The sequence below is a fragment of the Hemitrygon akajei genome, chromosome 18, assembly GCF_048418815.1.
Source record: "Hemitrygon akajei chromosome 18, sHemAka1.3, whole genome shotgun sequence".
Taxonomy (NCBI): Eukaryota; Metazoa; Chordata; class Chondrichthyes; order Myliobatiformes; family Dasyatidae; genus Hemitrygon; species Hemitrygon akajei.
In genome coordinates this window covers 70,987,481-71,001,385 of record NC_133141.1, presented here as the reverse complement: position 1 = coordinate 71,001,385, position 13,905 = coordinate 70,987,481, and the positions used below count along the sequence as shown (strand labels likewise).

Sequence of the window (13,905 nt, the reverse complement as noted above, 5' to 3'; positions counted from 1 at the left end):
CACAATCCTTTTGCTCTGAACATACCTATAGAATCCCTTAGGATTCTCCTTCACCCTGTCCGCTAGAGCAACCTCATGCCTTCTTTCAGCCTTCCTGATTTCTTTCTTAAGCTTTCTTGCATTTCTTGTACTCCATAAGCACCTCATCTGTTCCTACCTGCCCATACCTGCTATGCACCTCCTTTTCTCTCTTAACCAGTTTCCCTACACTTGTTATCTTTACCCTTTCTTCTGACAGGCACATAAAAGCTTTGCACTCTCAAAAATACACTTTTGAAAGCCTCCCACTTTCAAGTACACCCTTGCCAGAAAACAGCCTGTCCCAATCCACACTTGCCAGACCATTTCTGATACCATCAAAATTGTCCTTTCTCCAATTTAATATCTCAGCCCATGGACCAGACCTACTTTTTCCATATTTAGTTTGACACCAGATGTAAAGTGTTGCCCTACACAAACTCCTGTCACCTGCCCTGAATCATTCTCTAATAGGAGATCAAGTATCACACACTCTCTCACTGGGAATTCTTTGTACTGAGTAAGGAAACTCCCCTGAACATAGTTGACAAACTCTTTCCCATCTAGTCCTTTTACAGTATGGGAGTAACATCATCTGCAAACCTATTTCCTAACCTACCCATCTACATTTTCATCCAAATCATTTATATGCGTTACAAACAGCAGAGGTCCCAGCACAGATCCCTGTGGAACACCACTAATTACAGACGTCCTGACCGAGTAAGTCCCTTCAACCACTACCCTCTGTCCTCTATACGCAAACCAGTTCTAAATCTAAACAGCCAATTTGCTACGGATCCCATGCACCAGAAGCTTCTGGATTTGCCTCCTGTGAGGGACTTTGTCAAACACCTTACTAAAATCCACGTAGACAACCTTCAACTGCCCTACCCTCATCAATCTCTCGTCACCTTGTCAAAAAACTTAATTAAGCTAGTAGGGCACGACCTGCTCTGCGAAAGCCATGCTGCCTCTCCCTAATAAGACCATGGGTTTCCAAATGCTCATATATTCATCCCTAAGGATTCTCTCCAGTAACTTCCCTAACCCGACCGGCGTGAGATTTATCATTCATTATATGCTGGGAAAACTCAAATACTGCCTAGTTTAGTGGAATAAGCCATCCGACAGGCAGATTAACAACTAAGATTCAAGTGTATTGTCAGCTGACTATACATGTACAACCAAACAAAACAACATTCCTACAGACCATGGTGCACCCACAAAACATATTTCACACACAGCATATAAAACAAAATATTACCACAAATACGTTAATAAAACATAATACTCATGTAGTGTGCAGCACAAGTAAACAGTTCACTGTCCTAGAAATGAGACCTCGGTGGTGGCAGGGTATTCATTAATAGAAACATAGAAAACCTACAGCACAATACAGGCCCTTCGGCCCACAAAGCTGTGCTGAACTTGTCCCTACCTTAGAAATTACTTGGGGTTACCCATAGCCCTCTGTTTTTCTGAGCTCCATATACCTGTCCAGGACTCTCTTAAAAGACCCTATTGTATCCGCCTCCACCACCATCGCCGGCAACCCATTCCACGCACTCACCACTCTCTGCGTAAAAATCTTACTCCTGACCTACTCCCCAGCACCTTAAAACTATGCTCTCTCGTGAGAGCCATTTCAGCCCTGGGAAAAAGCCTCTGACTATCCACATGATCAACACCTCTCATCATCTTATACACCTCTATCAGGTCACCTCTCATCCTCCGTCGCTCCAAGGAGAAAAGGCCGAGTTCACTCAACCTATTCTCATAAGGCATGCTCCCCAATCCAGGCAACATCCTTGTAAATCTCCTCTGCATCCTTTCTATGGTTTCCACGTCCTTCCTGTAGTGAGACGACCAGAATTGAGGACAGTACTCCAAGTGGGGTCTGACCAGGGTCCTATATAGCTGCAATATTACCCCCCGCTCCTAAACTCAATCCCACGATTGATGAAGGTCGATGCACCGTCTGCCGCATTAACCACAGAGTCAACCTGCGCAGCTGCTTTGAGTGTCCTATGGACTCGGACCCCAAGATCCCTCTGATCCTCCACATTGCCAAGAGTTTTACCATTAATGCTACGAGGGGTGATTGATAAGTTCGTGGCCTAAGGTAGGAGTCAATTTTAGAAAACTTAGCACATTTATTTTTCAACATAGTCCCCTCCTACATTGACACACTCAGTCCAGTGGTTGTGGAGCATACAGATCTTGGATCTCCAGAAAGTGTCCACAGCAGGGGTGATTGATAAGTTCGTGGCCTAAGGTAGGAGGAGATGAGTTATTCAGCTCTCATTACATGCACATGCAGATTGAAGTTATCAATCACCCCGATGAGTTGTTAACTGATGAGGTATTAACTTCAAACTTTCTGCATAATCATTAAGAGTTAAACTGCATTTATATTTTTTGTGTTTAAAAAAAAATTGCTGTGTACTTTATTTTAGTGTTTTTTTTTGTGCTGCATTGGATCCAGAGTAACAATTATTTCATTCTCCTTTACACTTGTGTACCAGAAACAACAGCAAACTATCTGGAATGTTGAATATTGCAGCTATGTGGATCTTTGGTTCGGTTGGTATTGATTGACCCTTTACAGGAAGGATGTGGCAGTTTTGGAAAGAGAGTTAACCAGAATGCTGTATGCATTTAAGGATACAAACTATCAGGAGAGGCTGGACACACTTGGGTTGTTTCATCAGTGTCAGAGGCTGAGGGGAGACATAGAAGTATATAGAAGATGGTTGTTCTCGCTACTACACTACCATGGCACCCATCTATCTGGGATATTTATCAAGAATGCTGTGCATGCAGGGCCCTTACAGTGATCAAGCATCTCTTCCAACAATCTCTTTGACCCTGTACCATCAGGCAGGAGGTACTGTAGCATTAGGACAAGAAACATTAGGCTAGGAAACAGTATCTTCCCCCAGGATGCAAAACTACTGACCTTCCTGTCACTACCCAGATCTCATCACGTAGCCAGTAGCTTTACACTGTTTACTTTGTAATTTATGTTGTAAATGCACCTTATACTAATGTTAATCTATTTGTGGTTAATATTACTTTGTGTTGTGGGGGAGTTGTGCACCTTGGTCCGAAAGTACGTTGTTTAGTTTGCCAATATACATGACAATAAACTTGATCTTAAAAAAATAAAGAGACTATTCACTTTGACAATCTTATTTTTTATTAACACCAACTGTATCTTAAAACAAAAAGCACAATGAATATTTCAGGGAAGCAGTCTGACAAATTAGTTTGATGACCTTCTCCAAGCAAACCAAAGCCACGTTAAACATCAGATTTTTTTTTGTTAAAATCAGGTACCGAATGCTTTAATGTATTTTGCAGGATTAGTACAACACGGCTCTTTCACTTGCAAGTTAATTCTACCATTGACAAAGTTGTTTGCCTGCAACCCTCCCGCCCCTCCCCTCCCAATTACACACCAGTTTGTACCAGTTTTAAGGCTTTCTGAACAGTTATATGTAAGCAGAGGAATCTGGACCCCGTATTGTTGCTACTCTTAAGCAGTGTTCCCAGGCAAAAGGGGCTTTAACTCACATCAACTTGTTCAAGTATTAAAGTTATATAATTTCTTTTAAAACAATCTCTGTGCTAAATTGCAAATTAACAGTCAAAATGGCCTGGGAAAACACACCACACAGATTCATGCATTCTATTCTCATAATGCTCCCTAACCCACATTATTTTAAAATGAAAGCTCATCTAATACAATGGTTTTTATTTATATATCCTATTTTTTTTAAATTCGACGTGGCTGTTATTCCTCTTTAATGAAGGACATCAACGATTAAACTGAGGCCTAGAAATAATTAAATAAGAATTAGCTCGCCTTGGCCAGAGAGGATGGAAGTAATCACATTACCACAATATAACCAGCAGTCTTGCTTCAGTGTTCGAAGTTGTCACCAATCCAACATTATAATACCATGCCACTGTCCGCACACATAATAACACGTTTCAAGTGCCGATAGTTTTATTTTCTCTCTTAAAAATGAGGTATAAACTACATTCATTTCCAGCCACTGTGACAGCCATGAAATATACTTTCAAACTCCCCTCCCTGTGGCAAGGCAGTGGGACGACGGCGGCTCCTCCACTCAGACCGTCAGCTGCGCCGCTTTGCGCTGCAGGAGGAACTGCTGGATGGCTTCGGCGTCACGCTTCAGCCAGGCTCCGTTCAGCAGGATGTTCTCACACGACTGCTGGATGGTCCGTTCCGCTGCCGGAGCGGGGTGCGTCTCGAAAAAGCTCTGCAAGTGAAGGGAGGTAGACAAACCATTGGGCAGGTGAAGCAGAAACACCATCATTGAGGCAAGGTAAAGACCTGCTGAAAGTGATACGACTCAATGACAAACCTGAATATTACATCAGGAAGGAGGTTATTACCCCTCAACCATCAGGAAGGAGGTGCAGGACCCTCAGGCCCCACACCACCAGGTTCAGGAACAGTTATTACCCGTCAACCATCAGGAAGGAGGTCCCGGAGCCTCAGGTCCCACACCACCAGGTTCAGGAACAGTTATTACCCCTCAACCATAAGGAAGGAGGTACAGGAGCCTCAGGACCCACACCACCAGGTTCAGGAACAGTTATTACCCGTCAACCATCAGGAAGGAGGTACAGGAGCCTCAGGACCCACACCACCAGGTTCAGGAACAGTTATTACCCCTCAACCATCAGGAGGTACAGGAGCCTCAGGCCCCACACCACCAGGTTCAGGAACAGGTATTACCCTTCAACCATCAGGCTCCTGAACCAGACGGGATAAACTTCACTTCCCCCATCACTGAAATGCCCCCACAATCTATGGACTCACTTTCAAGGACTCTTCACCTCACGTTCTCGATATTCATTGCTTTTTAAAAAATGATTTATTTTTTTCTATTTGCACATTTTGCTGTCTTCTGCACTCTGGTTGAATGCCCAAGTTGAGTGGTCTTTTATTGATTATTTTATGGTTTATTATTCCATAGATTTATTGAGTACGATCAAAAGAAAATGAATCTCAGGGTTGTATATGGTGACATGTATATACTTTGATAATAAACTTACTTTGAACTTTTGAAATCTGAATATTAAACATAAGGCATCTTACAGAAACAAGGTGGTTTGTGTATGTTCTCACAGCAGTGGACAAGAACAGAGACACAAGAGAGTTGAACTACGATGCTGTGGCCATTACAGAGACCTGGTTGAGAGAGGGGCAGGAATGGGTGATTAATGTATCAGGTTTTTGAAGTTTTAGAAAAGATACAGGAGGTAAAAAGTCAGGGGGTGGTTTGGAGTTGCACTACTAATCAGTGACCATATCAGAGTTACTCTCAGGGGAGACATAAACCGAGTCCATCTGGGTGGAACTCTGGAATAGGAAGGGTACAATCACGCTGATGGAATTCTACTACAGGTTGCTCAATAACCACCGGGACATTGAATAGATAAGGAATAAGATTAATAAAATGTGTAAAAATAATAGGGTTATTACCATGGGGGATTTTAACTTCCCTAATATAAACTGGGACAAGAGGTTTAGATGGGGCAGGAATTGTTAAGTGTATCCAGGAGGGTTTCTTAAATCAATATGTGGATGGTCCATCGAAAGGAGGTGTTGGGTAATGAGCCTGGCCAGTTGACTGGGTGAGCAGTTCAGCAACAGTGACCACAGCTCCTTCACTTTCAGGGTAGCTATAGATAAGGGTAGGCATGGTCCTTGCAGGAGAGTCTTAAATCAGACTAGGGCAACTTACAAGGGCATTAGGCAGGAACTAAGAAGGGAACATTTTTTTTACAGGCAAGCCTACATTAGACGTGTGGAGGGTGTTTAAAGATCAATTGCACAGACTATGGGAAGGGTATGTTCCTGTTAGAAGGGTGGGGATGGAAAGATTAGAAAACCTTGGGTGTCCAGAGAGGTGATGAATTTAGTCAAGGACAAAAAGGAAATGTATGTAAAGCTTCAGAAGTTAGGATCAAATGGAGCACGAGTATAAAGTCATCAGAAAAGAACTAAAGAAGGGAATTAGGAAAGCTAGAAGGGGCCATGAAAAGTCCTTGGCAAGTAGAATTAAAGTAAATCCCAAGGCATTCTATGCATACGTCAAGAGCAAGAGGATAGCTAGGGAGAGAGTGGCACCACTCGAAGATTTACCTGGATGCAGAGAATGTGACTGAGGTACTTAATGATTACTTTGCTTCGGTATTTACCAAGTTAAAGGATATGGAGGACCAGGAGATCAAAGCTGTTTGTATAAATACGTTAGGGCATTTACAGGTCAAGGAGGAGGAAGTGTTGGGCCTCCTAATGAGTATTAAGGTGGAGAAGTCCCCAGGGCCTGATGGGATTTACCCCAGGTTGAGGGAAGCAAGAGATAAGATTGCTAGGGTCTTGAACAATATCCTCACGTCTAAGCACAGGCTGTTTGGATTCAGAACTGGCTTGCACATAGAAGACAGAAGTTAGTGGTTGAAGGGACTTATACAAACTGGAGTTCTGCAGGGATCTGTGCTGGGACCTCTAACGTTTGCGATGTATATAAATAACCTGGATGAAAATGTAAATGGGTCGGTTAGTAAGTTTGCAGATGTTCTATTATGTTCTCAATCCCAACAACAGACCATAAATACAAGATACCGAGCCATTATCAAAAGGTTTCAAATTAAAAATTATATTACGTTCTTTTAAAAATCTTTGAATTGTTATTGTTATTAAAATATATATTGTTATAAACCACTATATGGTAAAGTACTCTTTTTTCCCCTCGTTTTTTAAAACCAATCAGCGTTGTCTTGGTAGTGGGTGTAGATTTTTAAATAATTAACCATATTATTGTATTTCATAATTCAATTTATTTTATTTGATTGATCATGAATATGGGATTGTATCAGTGTGATTTATATATAGTGCATTTTGTGGTATCTTATTTTGATTTATAATAAGTATCTTTATGAATTCTGTATTTGTGTATATGAAATTTAATTAAAATATTGGAAAAAGAAAGTAAGTTTGCAGATGATACCATGACTGGTGGAGTCATGGATGGTGTAGAAGACTGGCAAAGAATACAGCGTGATATAGACAAGATAGAAACTGGTTTAGACGGGGGCTGAGAAATGGCAGATGGAGTTTAACCCAGATAAATGTGAGGAGTTGCACCTCAGTAGGGCAAATGCAAGGAGACGGTACACTGTTAAGGGTAAGATCCTTAAGTGTTGCTGAGCAGAGAGATCTTGGGATCAAAGTTCACAGCTCCTTGAAAGCAGCAACACAGATCGACAGCGTGGTTAAGAAGGCTTATGGAATGCTTGCTTTTATTAGTTGAGGCATTGAGTTGAAAAGTCAGGAGGTTATGTTGCAACTTTATAAAGCTCTGGTGAGGCCACATCTGGAGTATTGCGTACAGTTCTGGTCTTAACAAACTTGGGCTATTTTCTCTGGAGCGGTGCAGGCTGAGGGGAGATCTGATAGAGCTTTATAAGATGATGAGAGGCACAGATAGAGTGGACAGAGAGTATCTGTTTCCCAGGGTTGAAATGTCTAATACCATTGAAGGTGAGAGGGGTAGGTTCAAGGGGAATGGGAGGGGTAGCGATGAATGTGTCGGTAGTGGGGCAGATTAGATTTTGGCTTTATTTTTGATTAAGATTTTAGTTGGTTCAGCACAACATTGTGGGCTGAGACTGGAGGTGCTGGAATCTGGAGCAACAAACAATCTGTTGGAGGAACTCAGTGTGTCGATCAGCATCTGTGGAGGGAAAGGAATTGTTGATGTTTCAGGTCCAACCCAAAACATCAACAATTTCATTCTTCCCACAGGTACTGCTCGACCCGCTGGGTTCCTCCAGCAGATTGTGTTGGGTGAGAGTGGATGTGGACATTGCTGACCCTTCAGATCGCTGCCCTTCATCAGATCCAACTGAATTTTAAATACAGCGCTCAATGGGTCTTCCCACCCCTTCAAGCCATGCCACCCAGCAGCCCACTGATTAACCCTAGGCCTAATCACAGGATAATTTACAATGAGCAATTAACCTACTAACTGGTACATTGTTGAACTGTGGGAGGAAACGGGAGCATCCGGAGAAAACCTACTTATTCTGCGGGGAAGACATCAATTCCTTACAGAGGATGTCAGGATTGAACTGTGACACCCTGAGCTGTAATAGCGTTGTGCTAACCGTGGCAGCTCTGGCAGAGACACTTCTCATAGCGCAATAGCTCCTCAGTGAAATGACCATCTCGATTACACCTTAACCTCCTGGAGCAAGGTTTGCTATTTTTTCAGTTCAAAGAAAAGTTCTTTAAACTTGCTCAGTGTCAGACTAGTTACAAGCTTTTTTGTCACATTGTTGCAATGTGTTCACTTCACACCATCACTTTCTAAACTAAGGTGAGAGACATCAGAGTGGAAGTTGACAAATTCCCTGTTTCTCTCAAACCTCCTCTGTTGGTTGTAGTTGACTATGGATGTTGTACCCCAGCTGTATACACAAGCCTGGGCAGTATGATATGGAGAGCAAGCTGTTGCCCATGCACCAGGCTTCTCCTCTCCACACAGCTGATGAATCCAAAGGAATGGTAGAGACGGATACAGTCCGGCACCGGCAGTGTCGCGGGAGTTGCCAGTCAGTGTTGAACTCAATGTAGGACTGCCTCAGGGACTCTAGCTCTGTTTTTCTCCCTTAGCGTTTACTCCTGAAGCCTTCCCTATGAGTGGGTATAGCCACAAGGCAGCAGAGGTTTCAGATCAGCGTTCTCCTTCTCCTAGATCAGCTGCCAACCACAGCTGATGAGCCTCATCTGCTCAAAGCAACTGGTTTTAAGGTGTCAATAACCCACCTTTGCCCCTTCTCTTGTCAGTAGGAAACAGTTCTGCTGGGCTTAGTAGCTGAGCCACACGTGAAGGCCAGGAGCTTGACTTGGTTGTCAGAGGCTATTTGAGACACATGTCATTGGGAGCATTTAACTTATCCTCACTACCACCCGTGACATCCTTAAGGAACCAAGCTTCCAATGGCCTACAGAAACCATGCTGATGAAGTGTCGAATAAACAAAGCAGCCAGCATCAACCCAGGCACCAGATTCAGAAATGCCAGAAGGCACATCCAACAGTGATCCAGGAAAGTCAGTCCAACAAATTAATCAAAGCAACAGCCTGAGGCATCATACCCACAAACTCAAACTGCCCAAATAGGCAACACTGTGGTGTTGTTGAATCTTTAATACTCACCAGGATGTTAAATGGCACATTCATTAAAAGGACAGGGACCAGATATTCTGCGGTGACTCTAATTCCCCAAAGTATTCCCATTAACTTTATGTTGAAAGCCAGAAGTGTGATGGCCGGTTAGTGGTGTTGTGGACAGTAAAGTACGTTGTCGTAGGTTACAGTGGGACATTGACAGAATTCAGGGCTGGGCTAAAAGTGGCAGATAGAGTTCACTCCAGGAAAGTGTGAAATGATATATTTTCGGAGATTGAATTTGAAGGCAGAATACAGGGTTAATAGCAGGATTTTTAGCAGTGTGGAGGAACAGAGAGATTTTTGTGTCCATGTCCATAGATCCCTCAAAGTTGCTGAATATGTTGATAGGGTGGTTAAGAGGCATATGGTGTGTTGGCCTTCATTAGTCATGAGGTAATGTTGCTGCTTTATAAAACTTTGGCTAGACCTCACAGAGCATTGTGTTCAGTTCTGGTCACCTCATTATGGGAAGGATGTGGAAGCTTTAGAGAGAGTGCAGAGGAGATTTACCAGGATGCTGTGCAGATTAGAGAACATGTTTCAGGAGAAAAGACTGAGGCTCTTTGGAGTGGAGGAGGATGACAGGTGACTTGATAGAGGTGCACAAGATGAAAAGATGCAAAGATCAAGTGGACAGCCAACACCTTTCAGATAACAAACAACTTTCAATGGTATTACAGATATACAATACAAATCAAATCAGTTTGTTTTCTTACACTTGACAAGAGATACAGATTGAGTGGACAGCCAGAGACTTGTTTCCCAAGGTGGAAATGGCTAATACAAGGAGGCATAATTTTAAGGTGATTGGTGGAAAGTCAGAGGTAGTTTTTTTTTTCTAGGGGGCACATGGAACACACTGTCAAGATATGTGGTAAAGGCAGATACATTAGGGACGTTTAAGAGAGTCTCAGATAGGCACATGGATGAAAGGAAAATGGAGGGCTATGTGGGAGGAAAGGGTTAGATTGATCTTGGAATAGCTGCATTGTGGGCTGAAGGGCCTGTACAGTTCTATGTTCTAAGCTCATAAGTGCAGCTGCAACAACATTCGCATTATGCAGGATAAAGTGACCTGTATAAAAAGTACACCCCCCCCCCCCCCATTGGCAAGTAATGAAACACGAGTGCTGTTCTGTGGCTTTGAGGTTTGTGTTCTCATGGTTGGCCTTATTTCACAGTCATTTGATTTCTCTTCACACTCTTTAAATCCTGCCACATAGTTTGGAGTGGCTCACGAAGATGACTCAACATCACCACGCTTTTGGTAGTACACTATAATGTGTGGACCCATTCTCCTTTCAGTTTCCTTTTTCTTCATCCCTTTATCTTTTCCACCCATCTCCTCCCAGCTTCTTTCTTCATTCTTCCCGTCCCACCCACCCGCCAGCTTGTACTCCTTCCCCTCCTCGGTTCCCCCCCCCCCCTTTCCTGCCCCGATGAAGGCTCTCAACCTAAAACGTCGACTCTTCAATCCTGTCCTAAGATGCTGCCTGACCTGCTGAGCTCCTCCAGCATTTTGTGAGTGGAGCCAAATTTTGGCTTGAATGTGATAAGGCTCAGGTCCTATTTGTTATCTTCAAAAATAATTTTATTAAGTTAAATTTCGTGGAACTGAACTTTACAATTCATTAATGTAAATAATATACAAGACCACAAGATTCGGAGCAGAATTAGGCCATTTGGCCCATTGGGTCTACTCCACCCTTTCATCACGGCTGATCCAATTTTCCTCTCAGCCCCAATCTCCTGCCTTCTCCCTGTATCCCTTCATGCCTTGACCAATCAAGAATCTATTAACCTCTGCCTTAAATATACATAAAGACTTGGCCTCCACAGCTGCCTGTGGCAAAGTATTCCACAGATTCACCACTCTTTGGCTGAAGAAATTCCTCCTCATTTCCAGTCTAAAAGGATGCCTCTCTATTCTAAGGTTGTCCCCTCTGGTCCTAGACTCTCCCACCATAGGAAATATCCTCTCTACATCCATTCTATCAAGGTCTTCCATCATTCAAAAGGTTTCAATGAGGTCACCCCCCATTCTTCTGAATTCTCATGAATACAGGCCCAGAGCCATTAAACTTCCTTCATATGACAAGCCATTCAAACCTGGAATCATTTTTGTGAACCTCCTTTGAACCCTCTCTAATTTCAGCACATTCTTTCAAAGATTATGGGACCCAAACCTGCTCACACTATTCCAAATGAGGTCTCACCAGTGCTTTATAAAATCTCAACATTACATCCTTGCTTTTATATTCTAGACCTCTTGAAATGAATGCTAACATTGCATTTGCCTTTCTCACCCCAGACTCAACCTGCAAATTAACCTTTAGGAAATCTTGCACAAGCACTCCCAAGTCCCTTTGCACAGCAGTTTTTTTTTGTATTTTCTCTCCATTAAGAACATAGTTTCACTTTCATTTCTTCTACCAAAGTGCATGACTATACATTTCCCAATACTGTATTCCATTTCCCACTTTGCCCGTTCTCTTAATCTAAGTCCTTCTGTAAGCCTCTCTACTTAAAACTACCTGCTTCTCCAACTATCTTCGTACCACCTGCAAACTTTGCAACAAAGCCATCAGTTCCATCATTCAAATCATGAACATATAATGGAAGAATCAGTCCCAACCCGACCCCTGTGGAACACCACTCATTGTTGGCAGCCAACTAGAAAGGTTCCCTTTGTTCCCACAGTTTGCCTCCTGCCAATCAGCCACTGCTTTATCCATGCTAGTATTTTTCCTGTAATACCATGGGCTCGTTGCTTGTTAAACAGCCTCATGTGTGGCAGCTTGTCAAAGACCTTCTGAAAATCCAAGTACACAACTCAACTGATTCTCCTTTGTCTATGCTCCTTGTTATTTCTTCAAAAAATTCCAACAGACTTGTCAGGCAAGATCTTCCCTTGAGGAAACCATGCTGACTACAGCCTATTTTATCAAATGCCTCCAAGTATTCTGAAACCACATCCTTAACATGACCCCAACATCTTCCCAACCACTGAGGTCAGACTAACTGGCCTACACTTTCCTTTCTTCTGCCTGTCCCCCTTCTTGAAGAGTGGAGTAACATTTGCAATTTTTCAGTCTTCCAGAACCATTCCAGAATCTAGTGATTGTTGAAAGATCATTATTAATGCCTCCACAATCTCTTCAGCTACCTCTTTCAGAACCCTGGGGTGTACACCATCTGGTCCAGGTGACTTATCCACCTTCAGATGTTTCTACTTCCCAAGAATCTACTCTCTAGTAGTGGTAACTTCACACACCTCATGACCCCTGACACCTGGAACTTCCACCATCTTGCTAGTGTCTTCCACAGTGAAGACTAATACAAAATACTTATTCAGTTTGCCCACCATTTCCTTGTCCTTCATCACTAGCTCTCCAGCATCATTTTCCAGCAGTCCAATATCCCCTCTTGCCTCTCTTTTACACTTTATGTATCTGAAGAAACTTTTGGGATCCTCTTTAATATTATTACCTTGCTTACTTTTGTATTCCATCTTTACCTCCTTAATGACCTTTTTAAGTTGCCTTCTGTTGAAAGCTTCCCAATCCTCTAACTTCCCACTAATTGTTGCTCTATTATATGCCCTCTCTTTGGCTTTTATCATGGCTTTGACCTCTCGTTAGCACAGTTTGTGGCATCTTTCCTTTAGAATACTTATTCCTCTTTGGGATGTAATATCCTGTGCCTGCTGAATTGCTTCCAGACACTCCAGCCATTGCTGCTCTACTGTTATCCCTGCCAGTGTTCTTTTTCGATCAATTCCGGCCAACTCCTCTGTAATTCCCTTTACTCCACTGTAATAGCAATATATCTAACTTTAGTTTCTCCTTCTCAAAACTCAGGGTGAATTTGATAATATTATGATCACTTTCCCCCAAGGGTTCTTTTATTTTAAGCTTTCTAATCAACTCTGGTTCATTGTACAACACCCAGTCCAGAATAGCTGATCCCCAGTAGGCTCAACCATGAGCTGCTCTAAAAGCCTTCTCATAGGCCTTCTAGAAAACCCTCCTCTTGGAATCCAGCATCAACCTGATTTTCCCAATCTTCCTGCATATCGAAATTCCCCCATGACTATTAAACACAATATATATTCCATTTAAATACAATAATAAAGAAATTACACATACTGTCATTTCATTTGCAATATTCATGGCCATCTGTTAACACTGCAGTCAGAATTTCAATCAGTGGAAACTCAGCCCAGATTCCAGTAGAAAGAGGCTGAACCATCAATGTAACCTCATGTGCTCTCAAACCTTATTTTCTTTAAATACTTCAGTTGTTAGCTGCTCTTAGATACTGAAACAATATCCAAGAGAAGCTTACAATTGAGCCAGTTAAAAGTGAAGTACTAAATTTTTGATTTGATAGAAGTTTACAAAATTATAAGTGGTATAGATAGAAGTCATGGGTCAAGGGTGAAATGTTTAAGGGAAACCTGAGGGGCAACTTCTGTAGAGGGTGGTGATTGTGTGGAACAAACTGCCAGCGGAAGTGGTGAATGCAGGTTTAATTTTAACATGCAAGTTTAGTACATGGATTGGAAAGGTATGGTCTGGGTGCAAGTCAATGCAGCTAGGCGTATTC

The 13,905-nt window shown here is 42.5% G+C and overlaps 1 protein-coding gene across 2 annotated transcripts in view; it reads right to left on the bottom strand.

The window, feature by feature from the left end:
* Positions 1 to 3,194: 3,194 nt before the first annotated feature.
* npepps (aminopeptidase puromycin sensitive) overlaps positions 3,195 to 13,905 on the bottom strand; it is a 240,975-nt gene continuing 230,264 nt past the window's right edge. For both annotated transcript variants that reach the window (XM_073071797.1, XM_073071798.1), the window contains exon 23: positions 3,195 to 4,307. In XM_073071797.1, coding sequence (XP_072927898.1) covers positions 4,155 to 4,307 — 153 coding nt within the window. In that variant the 3' untranslated portion in view covers positions 3,195 to 4,154. The remainder of the gene's footprint in view (positions 4,308 to 13,905) is intronic.